At 48.5% G+C, this 15956-nt stretch overlaps 2 protein-coding genes across 6 annotated transcripts in view; one reads left to right on the top strand and one right to left on the bottom strand.

Moving 5' to 3' along the window:
- Window positions 1-1826: 1826 nt before the first annotated feature.
- Znf408 (zinc finger protein 408) lies at window positions 1827-10269 on the bottom strand. Its single transcript, XM_046457179.2, has 6 exons — window positions 10053-10269; window positions 9822-9956; window positions 9254-9522; window positions 8564-8625; window positions 7920-8179; window positions 1827-7035 (listed from the first exon to the last, which is right to left on the bottom strand). Exons 2-6 carry the CDS (start codon window positions 9868-9870, stop codon window positions 5510-5512), a joined length of 2166 nt encoding a protein of 721 aa, XP_046313135.1. The 5' UTR covers window positions 9871-9956; window positions 10053-10269; the 3' UTR covers window positions 1827-5509.
- The window catches only part of Arhgap1 (Rho GTPase activating protein 1), a 19655-nt gene continuing 13930 nt past the window's right edge, over window positions 10232-15956 (top strand). The window contains exons 1-4 of one of the 5 annotated variants that reach the window (XM_046457319.2): window positions 10232-10384; window positions 14079-14238; window positions 14458-14553; window positions 15863-15892. In XM_046457319.2, the coding sequence (XP_046313275.1) occupies window positions 14106-14238; window positions 14458-14553; window positions 15863-15892 (259 nt within the window). In that variant the 5' untranslated portion in view covers window positions 10232-10384; window positions 14079-14105. Of the gene's footprint in view, window positions 10385-10443; window positions 10464-14066; window positions 14239-14457; window positions 14554-15862; window positions 15893-15956 lie in introns of those variants that run through there. The other 4 variants (XM_046457308.2, XM_046457328.2, XM_046457338.2 and 1 more) reach the window with 4 other exon arrangements.

Genomic DNA, 15956 nt, shown 5'->3' with positions numbered 1-15956 from the left:
AGATGACAACCTGGGCACTATTTGGTTGAGCCAACAGTTGTCATGGACAAGATGCCAGGACCTGTATTCTTCAGAATGAAGTTTCCATCAGCCAACTTCTCCCTCTAAATTTGCTGCCAGTGCTATTATGATATATAAATTCATCAGCCTGACACACAAACCCAGGAATAAATCTGGGAAAGCAGAAATCCTTATAACCAGATCTCATTTTTCTAGTAGTTAGAGAACTGAAGTTTTCTGCTTGGGAACATTGTCTTCAAACAGCTTGCTGAAGATATGGGCCAAGAACTTACCCATCAGCCAGGCGTGATAGCGCATGCCTATAATCCTTGCAGCTATGGAGGCTGAGGCAGGAGGATCTCAAGTTCAAAGCCAGCCTCAGCAAAACTGAGGTGCTAAGCAACTCAGTAAGATCCTGTCTCTAAATAAAACACAAAATAGGGCTGGGGATGTGGCTCAGTGGTTGAGTGCCCATGAGTTCAATCCCTGGTACAAAAAAAAAAAAAAAAACCCTCATCCTAGTGTGAGGAGGGGAGGACTTGGGATGTGGTTAGGTCATGAGGGTGGAGACCTCTGAATGGGATTAGCACCTTGATAAGAAAAGGCAAGAGAGGGATCCTCTCTGTCCTCCATCATGTGAGGACACAATGACAGGATAGCCATCTGTGAATCCTCACTAGACACTGAATCTGGGGCTCCTTGGCCTTGACTTCTAGCCTCCAGAACTGTGAGAAATCAACACTTGTTGCTTAAGCCACCAGTCTATGGTAATTCGTTAAGGCAGCCTGAGCGTGCCACATACTCACCAAACTTGTAACTCCAAATAAGAGTCTGCAAAGAGGCCAATAGGTCCTACTGAAGTATCTCAACAGCAGCCTTCCGAGGTGGATATTGTTATAGTTCCGATTTGTCAGATGATAAAATCAGAGCATGAACTTCCAAACCAGTGCTCTCTTTGAAGCTGGAATGGCTGTCAGGCTTGTGAAGTTCTGATAGCAAGAGAACAAGGAGCAGTCATCAGCTCCACCTCCCTCTTTGCCTCTCCTTGTTTTTTGTCCTCCTGTGTCTTCTCCCTTCCAGGCCTGGCCCATGCTGGTCCTGGGAAGAAGGAGGCCATCTGGGATCACCTACTTCAAGGTGATCTCTCTACTTCTCAGGAGTCCTACTCACTTCCCTTACTAATATGTAATTTTAAAATAAATTAGTGCTGTGACATCTTTTCACCCACTAAATTTATAGAAAAGGTTTAATGTCATCTATCAACAGAGAATGTACATTAAAACTTCAGTTCTCTGACCACTGGAAAAATGAGATCTGCTTATAAGGTTCCTGCTTTCCCAGATTTATTCCTGGGCTTGTGTGTCAGGCTGATGAAGTTACACATCATTATAGCACTGGCAGTAAATCTAGAGGGAGAAGTTGGCTGATGGAAACTTCATTCTGAAGAATATGGATCCTGACTTCTTGTCCACTATTTGGCTCAACCAAATAGTTCCCAAGTTGTCTCCTGCACAGCTAGGACTGATGACGTACTCTTTAGCAAGGTGAAAGATGGCATGAATCCTGTGGAAGTTGTGGGGTGCCTTGGATCCAAGAATGACAAGATCAGGAGAAGACTCTAGGCCATTCTCATAAATTTAATTTTGTGTTTCATCTTATCCCCAGCTATTATTTTGTCTCTAAGGAGACAAAATTGGATTCCATATATCCTTTATCTCTCTTGAAGTCTAGCTGGATTACAGAATTAACTTTATGGTATGAAATAAAAACCAACCCCTCCAGTACATGTTAAGTATCGCCATGCCTGCCACATAATAAGCACTCCATAGACAGCATTATTTATTTGTTTTTGTTTCTCGCAGTATTAGGGATTGCACCCAGGGCCTTGTGCATGCTAGGCAAGCACTCTACCACTGAGCTACATTCCCAGCCAATAAGCAGCATTATTACATGATATGATATAATGAAATAGCTGTAAAGGTTTGTCCTAAAATCATGAACACAAGCTAATAAAAACTCTAGCTTTAATCACAAGTTTACAGGCAATACAGAAGGTAAAGGAATAAATTAGAGACCAACATAATCCTAAATATGTTAGGGACTTCAACATATGAGGGACATTCAACAGGACAAATGACCCATTTCTCTGACAAACTCATGACATGCAAATAAAGGGGTGGGGTAAGGAAGACTATTCAGAATAACAGGAGTCTATGAGACCTAACAATCAAACGTCAAAAGCAAATAGAATTACTATGATTGGTTTAGATTTTTTAACAAAAACTATAAAAAGACATTTTTTTTTTGATAAACAAGAATGTTTAAATATCTGGTTGTGACTGTGTGCACATGTAGTCTTGGCTACTTAGGCTGAGGGGATCATTTGAGCCCTGCCTGTGCAACATGGTGACACCCCATCTCAACACCAAAATAAAAAAAAAAGAATAACATTTCAATGTAGATTATATATTTGATTATATTAAATATTTGTTAATTTGATGTGTTATATGACATGTGATTATATTCATATTTTTAAAAACTTTTAAAATTATACATAATAGTGGAGTTCATTGTGATTCTTTTTTTTTTTTTCCTCCAGAACTGGGGACTGAACTCAGGGATGCTCTAATACTAAGCTACATCCCCAGCCCTTTTAAAATTTTACTTTAAGACAGGGTTTTGCATTGTTGCCAGGGCTGGCTTTGAACTTGCGATTCTTCTGTTGTAGCCTCTTGAGTTTCTGGGATTACAGGTGCACTCTGCTGAACCTAACAATGAATGATGCTAGAAAAGAATGTGGGGGGACTGGGGTTGTGGCTCAGTGGTAGAGCGCTTGCCTAGCATGTGTGACACTAGGTTTGATCCTCAGCACCCCTTAAAAATAAATATTGTGTCCACCTACAACTAAAAAATATTTTAAAAAAGATATTGTGTCCATCCATAACTAAAAATGTTAAAAAAAAAAAAAACTTGGCAAGCCCCAAGAAACAAGGTTGAAAGACTAAAAACTAATTTTTTTTTTGTACCAGGGATTCAACAGGGGTGATTCACCACTGAGCCACATCTCTAGCCCACCCCCTTTTAAACAGATGGACACAATATCTTTATTTATTTTTTATGTGGTGCTGAGAATTGAACCCAGTACTTCACAAGTATGAGGCAAGCACTCTACCGCTGAGCTATAACCCCAGCCCAATTAGCCCTTTTTTATAATTTTTATTTACTTATTTATTTATTAGTTTTTGGTGGACACAACATCTTTATTTTATGTGGTGCTGAGGATTGAACCCAGCACCCCGCACATGCCAGGCGGGTATGCTACTGCTTGAGCCACATCCCCAGCCCCCCCCCCCCCTTTTTATATTATATTTAGAGACAGGGTCTAACTGAGTTGCTTAGGGCTTCAGCTGAGACTGGTTTGAACTCAAAATCCTCCTGCCTCAGCCTCCCCAGCAGCTGGGATTACAGGCATGCACCACCACACCCAGCCTAAAAACTGTTTTTCAGTTTCATTATCTGTGAATCACCTATTTTGTAGGACAATGGAGAGATGAAAGAATTTATGTGCTTCTCCATGGGGTGGGCAGTAGTTTACACCTGTAATCTCAGCTACTCAGGAAGCTGAGACAGGAGGAAGATTCCCAGTTCAAGGCCAGCCTCAGCAACTTAGCAAGGATAGGTCTTAAAAGATTTTCAAAAAGGGCCTCTGGGTTCAAACCCTAGTAACACATGCAAAAAGAATGTTTATGCTTCCTGTCTTGTCTTCCCACTCTTCCTCAAAGCCAAGCAATTCAATGTGGCTTTCAACTACTCTCAGCTCCCCAGTGATTTCCATGAACCTCAGTCCTCTCAACAGCAGCATTGCTGACCACCTCCCCCTTTTTGAAATGCTGTGTCCTTAGCTGCAGTGACACATTTTGCAAATGTGTCTCTTATACTGGTTGCTTATTTCAGACTCCCCTCATGAGCCTTTCTCCTCAACCTAAAGGGCTGGGCCATGTTGACCCTGGGCCTGCATCTCCTCCCCTCTCCCTGAATCTTCCACTCCCACGTCTTCTATTTGCCTCTCCCTCTCCAACCTCTCCAAGGTTTTTCTTCTCAGGTTTGTACCTGTTTCCAACTGTTTACTTGGGCCCACCCCCAGGAGACAGCACACCCAAGCTTTGAGGATCAGCTCTCCTTATCCACCTGTTCCTTGAATTCAGTCACTTGGACCTCCCAGTGAACAGATCTCCCCAAGTAACTACCCCCGCAGACATGGCCCCTCAGTCCTCACTCCACTGTGTTATCTGCTAGGATTCAAGCTGCTCCCCAATGCCCACTCGGCTCACTCCCCTGGCTTGCTGAGGTCTCTGCTCAAGTTGTCTTCTAAGACCACCCACTGTAGGACTGCACCTCAGCTTTCACCCCTCACCCCATTATTATACTTTTCCAAATACCTACTCATCCAGGTCACAAGTGAACAAGGGACCCTGGAGTGCAGAGGTTAAGAGCCTAACTCCAGTGCTGGCAGGACTAGGTGGATTTGAATCTCAAACACTAGTAGCTTTGTGATCCTGGACACAATCCTTAAGGGGTTTTGTACTTGTTTCCTCATCTATAAAACAAGGATTAATAATGCTACCTACCTGTCAGGGTTGCTTCATGGGTTAAATACTCACATAAAGCACTGGTTCACAGTAAGGCCAAAGTGTTCCTTGTTATCACTAGGAGGCCCACCCTGGTGCCCCAGGCTGGGCTAAAACAGTCAGTCCCATTAACACACCACAGCACCTAGTGGTGCCCCCACTGAACTCTTACCCTATGATTGCTGGCCCCCATTCCTGACCTGGTGGTTCTAAAGGGCATTTCCTCTGTCTTGTTTATAGCTGGACCCCCAGCACCTAGGGCAGTCCAAGCCCAGAGCAGATGAAAACACATTACTTCCTTACTCCTTCTCTGAACTGGGCTGTTAGGTACACAGAAGGGCACAGATCTGGCCCCGGCTGCCTCCCAAGGAATTTGCTGTCTTTCAGCACAGATTGATAACTTAGGGCTTAGGTGGTATGAAAAGCTGTCAAAAAAATTACCTAAAGACTGAACTACAGAGATGTGTGATGTGGGCTGCAAGCTGAGCTCTTCCAACTCTCAGAAGTCAAATTGGTTCCAAATGGAAGTGCTTATCCCCAAGAGAGTTTGATGGGTGTACTACCCTGGCAAACAGCCAGTGGTTTAGGAGCACTGCCAACTACTGGCTGTCCCACTGGATGGAGATGAGGTCACTTCAGTGAGGCTCACAGAACAAGCATCCATGGTGTTCCAGGGGGAGGAGGTAGGGGCAAGTTCTCCTGGGAGTCAAAAAGGATCTGTACCCAGGAGAGGTTTGACCTGGCAGTCCTGGGACAGTTCAATGGTTCATAAGCAGGAGGACCATCCTAGACTTCTGTTCCTACCAGGTAACTCAAAAAGAAAGAAGATGCAGATGCGTAGAGCTACAGACTTTATGGAGAGCTGTGAGAAGGCCCACGTGTCAGGTGCCTGTCTCTACCTCCACTACCTCTGCCCAGGCACTAAAGCCCATGTCCTTATGGATTAGCACCAGGTTGGGGCTAGGGTCCTGGCTCTCTGAAATGGTGACCTCAACAACATCCCTGGTTGGAGATGCTTCACTTGGGCTGCGCGTGTCCAGGAGCTCTGGCTCAGTCTGCAGGAGCACCATGGTGGGCTCAGAAGCAGCAGGAGGCACAGAGGGGGGATTGGAGGGTGGCCCAGGCTGATGACTAAGCTGGTGCCGCTTGAGGCTTTGGGGGAGGGTGTAGCCCATGCCACAGGTGGGACAGCGGTAGGGTTTGTCTGCCAGGTGGGATTTGAGGTGGCGCCGCAGCTTGGTGGCCAGTGTGTAAGCACGGCCACATTGGGGACATGGGAAGGGCCTCTCCCCTGAGTGCAGGCGCTCATGGGCACGAAGGGTATGCGGGTCTCGGAGGGCCTTTCCGCACACGGGGCAGAGGTGTGCCTCCCCAGTGTGGGAGATGAGGTGGCGCCGCAGTTCAGGCAGCTGGGGGAAGGCATCCGCACAGTGAGGGCAGCGATAGGGGCGCTCCCCGGTGTGCAGCCGCAAGTGCCCATGCAGGTTGCCCCGCTGTCGGAACGCCCGGCCACAGTGTGGGCACAGGAAGGGCTTTTCCCCTGTGTGGAGCCTCATGTGGTTCCGCAGAGAACCCTGATTGGCCAGGAGCCGCCCACAAACAGGGCACGGGCATGGGGCAGGGGCAGCTGGCACCTGGTGGGTCTTGCGATGCAGTCGCAGGGAGGGCCGGCGGGCGAAGGCTTTGCCACACTGGTCACATGCAAAGGGCCGTGCACCAGAATGTACCACCTGGTGTTCTCTGAGGTCTCGCCGGGTGCCATAGGCCTTGTCACACTGTGGACAGGGGAAGGGTCGCACCCCACGGTGGCCCAGCACGTGGGCTTTGAAGCTTTCCTCTGAACTGTAGCTCTTGCCACACTCGGTACACAGGAAGGGCTTGTGGCCTGTGTGCACGAAGGCGTGCTTCTTTAGATGGCACAGTTGCAGGAATGCCTTTCCACACTCCCCACACCGGTACCGTCGCCCCTGCTTTGGGGCATTTCCAGCAGGGCTCCATAAGAGTACAGGGAAATGCTGGGCCCCGGGCTCTGAGGTCTTTGCTCTGGGGGGGCACTGATCATTGGGGCCACATAACTTCTTGGCCAGGCAGGCATGCAGCTGGGTGCCCCTGGCAGAAGGTAATGAACTGGCTTCACAGTCCTCTGAGTCTACCTGGGCAGTGGAGCCTCTCTGAGATTCAGGTTCACTGCTCTCTGTGCCCTGCTGGGTGGCCAAGCTGCTCTGAGTTTCAGGTGGCATCTGTGCCTGGAGCAGGCACTCCTCATCCACACTATCCACACTGCCATCCTGAAGCAACGGGCCAAGAGGCTGGGTATTCTTGGAAGGCTGATCCTGGGCTTCGGACTTAGGCTCAGAGTTCACCACATTCTCTGTCTGGATGCTGTGCTGTGACTGGTGACCAAGATCTATAAAACAAGAGATGGAGTGCTGGAGTTAATTGAACTTGGTAGAAGGTGATATTGACAGGTAATTACAGGATATGTATTTTCTCCCAGCCCTCGAACCTCAGTGGGTTCAATCACACCAATCTCTTCCCTGAAACATGAGCTCTATGTACACTCTTTTCCTATCCAGTCTCAAGTGCCTCTGGGGAAGTACTCCTAGAAACCACAGCACCCTACCTATATAGTTAATCCCTAGAGGAAGCCATCAGAGTATGGTCCTCCTGTTCCCCTGGGGACATACACTTAGACTGTGATCCAAGCCCCCAACCTCCCCACCCGAGTTCTTCTGTAAAACAAAAGGAATCCCTGCCTGCACCCCAGAGAGAAGAAACTTATGAAACTGTAAACTTTGTATACAGCTTACTGTTTTCATCAATATGTCCTTATTATTCCAGGAAATTCTTAAGAAAGATAAAAGTTATAAATATCTTTACTGTTCATTACAAGGAAAGACCTGTCACACTCCAACAGAAGTATCTGAAAATTCCCAATCCTAATCAAGCTCCACCTTCTCATTCCACACTGCAAGATCCACTTTAAACCATATTTTTCCTCCCTGCTTTACCAATGAGCCACATCCCCAGCCCTTTTTATTTTGAGCTAGGGTCTTGTAAGTTACTTAGGGCCTTACTAAATTGCTGAGGCTGGCCTTGAATTTGCAATCCTCCTGCCTCAGCCTCCCAAGTCGCTGGGATCATAGGCACTAGTGGGCCTGCTTTAAACCATATTTTAAGACTACCACAACTCTAGTATTCTCCTTACTACACTGAGCTATAAATTCTGTTTTGTCTTATCACAGGTTGTTTTGATGAGAATGTGGAAGCAGGCATTTACGTGACCCATACCTGTGCAAGGGTCTGCTGCATCCTCTCCAGGGGAGGCCACTTGTTGTTGTAAATCAGACTCTTCTTCTGCCACCACCTCCACAGCTGCCTCCTCCTCTAGCCTGGGCTGTGTGGGGCTTTGGCCATCTGAGGGAGGCCAGGGCCACAGTAGCAGTTCAAAGCCTGGCAGCACAACCCGGTACACCTGCAGGTGAAGCCTCTCGTTGATCTGAACTGGGGCCACGTTTCCCTCACTCTCCAGCCTGCCCCGCTGCACCAAACTGCAAAGCAGATCAAGAGCTAGCTCAGCAGATTCTTTTCAAGTGAACTTCCTTGACAGCCCCAGCTCTCAGGAAGGGTGAATCCCAGAGGACATGCCCTTGGAAAACACACAGGAAAACATCCTTGGGTAGGGGATTATAGTCAGCTTCAGATTCCATCCCAAGCCTTTAAAAAAAGCCTCAAAGGAGCACATTCAGAATGTATGCTTCTGGGGCTGGGGAGGTGGCTCAAGCGGTAGCGCGCTCGCCTGGCATGCGTGTGGCCCTGGTTCGATCCTCAGCACCACAAACAAAGACGTTGTGTCCGCCGAAAACTAAAAACATAAAAATTCTCTCTCAAAAAAAAAAAAAAAAAAAAAAAAGAATGTATGCTTCTGTACTTACCTGGTCCAGCCTGAACTCTGCTCACAGGCACACACTGCCCCCCATGGGTCTAGTGACAGGTCCTAAAATAAACCAATAAAAGTCATTCTCACATGTATTTAAGGAAGCCAGTTTGGGAAGAGGAGGACCCAAACTGGATGAAACCTCTCCTGGGACAAATCTAAGATGAAGTTTCTGTAAGGTTAGCAGATTCTGGTGCTGCCTCTGCATCTAAGGGCTGATTCAGTTAATAAAGACCAAAGAGTATTTCCCTCCCAAGGGTATGAAAAATTAGTAAAGTGAACACATTAATAGAGGAACATAATTTTTTAATAGTACTTATGGACTTAAACAATTTACTGCACTGCATTATTTCATCTAGTCTTCCAAATGATCCTGAAGAAAGCCACTGCTTTATTTTACAGATGAGTTAAAGGATGTATATAATTTGGCTAGCTAGGTGACAAGGTTGGGATAAATTCTAATAACCTTAGCTCTTGACCTTGGTTCCCTGGTGACACTAACACTAATTTAGCTTTTAACAACTTTACACACACCTTGATTCCTTAACTACTATGGAGGGAGAGCCTTGCTGAGAAGGCACAAAACCATCTCCAACCGCTTAAAATACTCGCTTCTAACAAACCGGAGGGTCGTCGGGAAATGTCTAAATCTTCCCCCAATTTTCAGAGTCGCCTCATCCCTCATTACCTTCTGCTGTCGTTTCACTTCCTCGCCCTTCTCGGAGACAGCCTTTTCTTCCAGAGGGTCCCAGTGCAGTCCTGGCTGTAGGGGTTCCCCGACACACCAGACCCCCAAACGCTGTTCCTGAGCGAGTGAGGGACCCACGGCCAAGCCCCGGGGAAGGCTCTTTAGAGCGAGAATGGCCCGGCTCCCCCAAGGCGGGCGGTCTTTGAGGCACTGAGCACAATCTTCCAATGGGCTCCATCCCGACTCCGGGTCCAGGCGCGGTTCCGGGGCTGCAGAGAGTCGGGAAAGCAATGAGGAAGCGGCCCATGCAGGCGTTGGGAACCATGCGGGAGGAAACTGCATGCTCAGCGAGGCCTCAGGAGTCGGGAGGGAGAAACAAGGGCTCTAAGGTGGCCCCTGAGAGGTTTGAAGGGGTTCGAAGACTCTTAAGAAGCTCCGAGAGCCCCTGAGGAAGCCGGAGGAAGATCTCAGGCTCCAGAGGACTGGACTGGCGAGGAAAGAGACGAGTATAGAATGCTGGAGCCATTTAGGCCAGGGCTGAAGGCCGCAGGCATGGCAAGTTACTCACCCGGCAGCAGAGTCTCCCCATTCAAGTAAGGCGCTTCCTCCTCCTCCATCCCAGATGAAAATACCTCCCTCCGCCGGAAGTGAGCGTCCTCATTTCAACTCCTCCCGGAAACAGTCAGGGACTTCCAAATTTCCTCTTAGGAAAGAATCCAGAGTCAGACCTCTTTGGTGCACAGGACCGGGAATTTGGGAGTAGTTGGAAGGAAAAACTCTGTCCGAGAACAATACGAACCTAGGTTTCTGGAGGCCCACCAGGGATTCGAGTATCTGGATAAGCGGAACTAATGCGTTCTATCACCCTCCTTGCGGAAACGGGGAGCCACGAGTCGGACAGTTACGTTGTCCCTCCCCGAGGCAGGGATTTCGGCGGGCAGTGCGGGGAAGTGGACGGGGCTCCAGGGAAGGCCATGTTTAGACCGGGCAGCGAACCGGAAGCTGGTTGGAGGTGTGGCGGAAGTGGTTGGGGAGTGAGGCTACCCGAAGGGGGCGGTTCCCGTTCCACGGCGGAGCCGGATGTTTGCCGAGCGTTGACAGGCGTGGCCGAGGGAGTAGTGCCCGAGCGCGGTAAGCTCCAGGGCTTGGGGTCCCTCCGGGTGGGGTACGGGAAGGGAAAGACCTGGTCATCTGAAGGAATGGGATCCAGGTAGGGGAGACGCTAGCAAATCTAAGGAAGGGGAGCGGGGGTGGAATTGCGCCTGGGGCCCTGGGCTTTCTGCTGCGGGGATTGCCCTCACTTTGGCGCCTGCCGGGAGAAAATAGTCTCTTTCGCTGACTTCTTGCCCTACCCAGGGCAGAGGCCAGGCCAGATAGCTTTGAACAAGCCCGTGGGAGGGAGAAGTCTCCCAGATACCATCTAGCGAAGCATTAAGGATGAGAAATTTGGGGAGAAGTGTTCCACCCTGCCACTTATTCGGCCAGGCTTTTAGATCACTTTCTTAATTTGTGAAATGAGATTAATTACACTCAATCCTGGTTTTAAAAAACTCAGCGCAAATGTGATTGTAGTTTAGAGTCTTGTTATTGTAATGGTGTGGGATATGTGTTTTTGTAATTCTAGAGCCACAGCTAATAGGCCAATGCAGCACCAGAAAAAAAAACGATTTCAAGAGTCTATCTCTGGTCTGCATAAAGGAAAGATTAATCGAGAAGTTGTTCTTTTGAACCTTGAGAATCGCATAAATGAATTGTTGAGGGATTGCCTTTCACCAAGAGTCTATCTCAGAGAACAATTAAAAATCTTGCCTCTTGGGCTGGGATTGTGGCTCAGAGGTAGAGCGCTTGCCTAGCATGCACGAGGCCCTGGGTTCCACCCTCAGCACCACATAAATGTAAAATAAAGATATTGGGTCCACCTAAAAACTAAAAACTAAAAAAAATTTAAAAATCTTGCCTCTGTAAGTTGTATGACTTTTTTGCAATTTGCTTCTCACTTCCTCAAACTGTAAAATGGGCCCAGTAAACAGGCTTGGTAGTACATGCTGGACCAGTGCTGTTTTGAAGTTAATTGCTTGTGTCCAATTCATGTCCCTCAACTGTATTAGTTCCCTTCTCCACTTAGGAAAAGAATTCACTTATTCTGTAATTCACCTAATGATTGAGCACCTACCATGTGCCAGGCATTATTATGAATAGGTTTTTTTGTTTCTGTGGTACTGGGAATGAAAACCAGGGCCTTGTGCATGCTAGGCAGATGCTGTACCACTGAGCTGCATCCCAGCTTTTGAGTGAGTTCTTAAATAGTGATTCTCAGGGGGTTTGTGGACCCCTTGAATTTTCACGTAAGTCTACATATACCTGTTGACTATTTTTTTTAGGGAAAAAGTCCACAAATGACATCATTTTGGACAACCGTTTCCCAAAAGTTAAAACTGGTACCTAAAGTGATTCTCAAAGATTTGGGGAAAGTTATATGGTTGATCTGCTGAAAAGGAAAAATTGATCTCAAGAGTGGGAAGTATGGGGGCTGGGGATGTGGCTCAAGCGGTAGCGTGCTCACCTGGCATGCGTGCGGCCCGGGTTCGATCCTCAGCACCACATACAAACAAAGATGTTGTGTCCACCGAAAACTAAAAAATAAATATTAAAATTCTTTTAAAAAAAAAAAGAGTGGGAAGTATGGAATGGAATGGAACAGGACTTGCCATTGGTGGGTATCTTAGGCAGCCAGCATACATGATTTCCACTACTTTATCTTAGAATTTTCTTTCACTCACTGGCTTTCTTCACTCTCTTGCTGATTGTAGCTAAACTTCTGGGCTCAAAGAAGGCGACAGCTGTGTGTTATAGGGGGACTAGGGAGGTTGGTATGGCAGGGAGGTGGGACCATTGTGATTACCTTTGAAAAAGGAGATTATGTGGGGAATTGAGGGAGGTCAAGTTTAGAAAAACTTGACAGAGGAGGAGTATATGGAAAAGAAGTGGAGTTCAAGTTCAGCCCCCTGTTAGATGTGTCCTTCTCTCTCCTTCACACATAGCTCAGTCCCTAACTGCTGCTTCTAATCCTTCTGTTCACTTCGGCACAAGTTATTTCTTAGCACTGCCGAATTATTTTCCTGGGAGGAGCCTTAGCTTCGACAGATGAGGACATTGAGGCCCAGGATTTTTGCAACTCGTTGGCTTAGACAGGACCATAACCCTGAATTCCATGTACTTGACCCCATGCTTTTTCCATCACATGAAGCACCTACTGTATGCAGAAGGATTTCTCTGGGATATCTATTAGTGATGATGGACCCCCTGGTGCCTGGGCAGTGACAAGACAGAAAGGATGGAGAAAATGCTCAGGCCTAGAGGGTTTTGCTTTGGATTAGATTCTGTCCCTCTTATTCAGCTGTAGGCCACTGTTGGGAAGCAACCCACAGTCTCCTGGTTGAATGGGGGAGGAGCATGTAGAAGGATGGGGTGAATCTCTTCAAGACAGAAGATGGCCTACTTTGGAGGGCTGAGGGTTGCAGAGAAGTAAGGAGTTAGGCATTAGAGTGAGGGTTCTTAGTACTCACTGAGAGGATATGGATAAGGCCAGGGGAGAGGGAGAGAGAAAGGAAGAAGAGGACTTTCTGACCCTTTGATTCGGGAGCTTGAAACAGCTTTTTCCACTGACTCAGTGGTTGTCCTGGTAACGGGGTGGTTGTTGCTATGCTCAGGGAGCAGGCTCACCATACAGAGTCCTTGGCTGTGAAATTTGCGGGAGGTTGTCATGTCGCCTTAGAGCCCAGCTTGTGGATCTCAGATGACAGCTCTCTCCTTCTTCCTACCCACCCCCAAGTCCTATCTGCTCTCCTTATCTGCCCTGCTGATTCTCTGACCATATATGTCATTTTCTGGGCTCCAGGAATGCAGCAGCCCTGAGAGCAGTCTCTTCTAGGGTTGGAAAAATGGATTGAATTAATACCCCCTCCCTCACCCATCTGGTGAGAGCAGGAGGTGAATCCCGCACGACTGAGGACAGAGGGTGTCACCACTATATGGCCAGGTCCCAGACGAGGAAACCTGGTTCAGTGTCAGCTCTTCTCCCTGCTTCCTACTTGTCTGTCACTGACCTTACTTTAGCACTCCAGATATCACTAACCACTCCCTTTTCTATCTGTGCCATCCAATCCTTAGAGTAGTCTATCCACCTTTCCACCTTGAAAGTGGTATGCGAACCTTCCCACAGGTCTTAACATGGAGACCTGCAGATTTGTCTTTTGGGACTAGCCAGCAGATTCCATTCCTGTTGCTGGTTCCTGTCCTGGGGCAAACCTAGCTGGGCTGCTCAACCATGACCTTTTTCCTGGGACCCTGTCATCTCTGGCTACCTCCTCTTCTCAGGCCAGTGGGGAGGGGTGGAGAAGATAGGATCACAGCCATGCAAGGCCTTTGGAAATCCTTAGATTCCTTAGATTCTTATAACATCCACTGTGTAACTGCTGGGACCCACGAGGCTTTTGTACTCCAGGGACATGGACCTCTGCCCTTTGCAGCTGGGACTGCACCCCCCGGCCTGTTGGGTGGTAGGCAGCTCAGGACGTGGCACAGATCTTCCTATCTAGCTGAGGACCTGAGGGAAGGTACCAAGCTGTGCCATCCTCTGCCCCAACTGCCTTTCCTGGCAACAAGCTCCATGGAACTCTTGGCAAGATGAGAAGTGTTGAGGAATAGGGACAAGGGAGCCAGGAGAGGGAAGAGGGGCCAGGAGGGCTTGCAAAAAAATTACGAAAGGTGAAAAGAGGGGGTTACTGACCCTCCACCTTTTTAACTCTCCCAGCTCTGCCTTCAGGTTCTGCCACAAAGGACAGATTTTGCCATGGATCCGCTCTCAGAGCTGCAGGATGACCTGACCCTCGATGACACCAGCCAGGCTCTGAACCAACTGAAGTTGGCCTCCATTGATGAGAAGAACTGGCCCTCAGATGAAATGCCAGACTTTCCCAAGTCAGGTGGGCACCACCAGGTCTTAGGCAGCTGTAGGCATGTTGGAGGGGAGACCTACTTCCTGCTGAAGGGAGAGCCCAGGGGAGCAACCTGGGAGCAAGCAGACAGCCCCAGGATTGGGCCAGGAAAACAAGCCTTCCTGAGGGGAGGGCCAGCAAGGGTGTATCAGGGAAAGCACTGTATCAGCCACCTGGATTTATACCCTGATTTTGTCCTTTTCTCAGATGACTCCAAAAGCAGCTCCCCGGAACCAGTCACACACTTGAAGTGGGATGACCCTTACTATGACATTGCCCGGCACCAGATTGTGGAGGTGGCAGGTGAGCACACCCAGCTCTGCACCTTTTTCCTCATGGTCTGTGCTCCTGGTTTAAAGAAGCTCACCCCTCACACCATAGGGGAGAGGTCTGGGGGGCATGCTGGTGTCTACCTATGGTTTGACCTAAGATCTTGGAGCTCCTCAGCACATGTACCTTTCTTTAAAAAGCACAGGCTTGATTGTGATTGCCTCTTGATACTTTCACCCCTCACTGCTTCCTGATCTATGGTCTTGTTGTTTCCATTTGAGATGATACATGGGAGGCAATATGGCCTAGTAACTTTGAAGTCAGAAAGTGCTGGGTTTGATCTCCAGCTCTGCTCTCTGAGCTCTTCCTCACTGGGTCATGAAATCATGAATGTATGTCAGGGCTTAGTGCTGAGCAAGAGCATAGTGGGCCCTGAGTGAGTAGCCTTGCCTTTCCCCTTATTCCATTCATTCCATTCCCCATTTTTCCCCTTCCTTCCCCTTGGCCCTGAGGTCAACTTTTCTACCCAATCAGTTATGGGAGCTGAGGGGGCGTGTCAATCCTTCTTGGGAAACCATACCTCTAAGGATGTCTGGAATGGACAGAGCTTCCTTCCAGAAGTTCAGAGTAACATAGCTCCTGGAGTATCAAGTTCCTGGCAGATGTGTACCCTGTCTTGAATGGGTGGAGAGCCCCCTTTGGGTCTCTGCCTCAGGAACCTTCCTCCTTCCTGCTCATAAGGAGGACCCAGAAGAAACCTGGAGCAGGAGGTAGTGAGCCATAGCTAAACTGGCCCCTGTCCTCAGGATTCCACCGCCAGAAGAGGCAACCCTGAGGCTAGGCAGCTACAAGCAAGGGTGACAGCCTCTCCTTGCTCTGAGGCAAGGAGAGCCAAGTAGATTGCAACCCCTGGAGCCCAGGGTGGTACTGAGGCTGGGAGAAGCCACATGCCTGGAGGCATCTGGCCTGGGGAAGCAGCAAGGAGCTCCAGCCCTCTAAATGCTGGGCTGATGGGTGTTGGGGCAGTTGAATAGGTTGCCCCTAATGTCCAAAGTGTTTCTGTTTTCTGCCTTTGTTGGGGGCCTTGACCCTGACCTCTCTCACCCTTACAGAAGCAAGGCTGAGAGTTTCTTCCTGGCCTGGTCCTGACCTGGGCTCAGGAGAGTCCCCCTGTGAACTTGGGTAGAATGTGGGGATGTCTGATGTAAAGGAGTCTACCAGACAGCCTCTTAGCCTATGTGATTAAGTCACAAGGCAGCTGGAGGAGGCTGCCCATCCCACCTCCATACGTGTCCCCTTGTTCCCCAGCCAGCAGAGCTGTAGCATTTTTCTGTTTCCCCAGGGTGTGACGAGCCTGAGGGGACCCAGTCAGGTAGGTGTTAGTCCTAGTTCTCTGTGCTTGGCTTCTCTGGGCTCTGGCCTCTGGGGCTGTTGAT

The sequence above is a fragment of the Marmota monax genome, unplaced genomic scaffold (assembly GCF_021218885.2).
Source record: "Marmota monax isolate L192 unplaced genomic scaffold, Marmota_monax_Labrador192_F-V1.1 WCK01_AAM20220418_F8-fsc00047, whole genome shotgun sequence".
Taxonomy (NCBI): Eukaryota; Metazoa; Chordata; class Mammalia; order Rodentia; family Sciuridae; genus Marmota; species Marmota monax.
The sequence above is the reverse complement of the archived record's forward strand: the minus strand, read 5'-3'. Positions and strand labels throughout refer to the sequence as shown.

Bases quoted from the DNA above. Each gene is read 5' to 3' on its own strand.
- Znf408 (XM_046457179.2), bottom strand. From the start codon at position 9,870: ATGGAGGAGGAGGAAGCGCCTTACTTGAATGGGGAGACTCTGCTGCCG. The intron at 8,626-9,253 runs GTAATGAGGGAT...GGTTTATTTTAG, and splicing joins AAGTGAAACGACAGCAGAAG to GACCTGTCACTAGACCCATG. The intron at 8,180-8,563 runs GTAAGTACAGAA...TCTGCTTTGCAG, and splicing joins CAGAGTTCAGGCTGGACCAG to TTTGGTGCAGCGGGGCAGGC.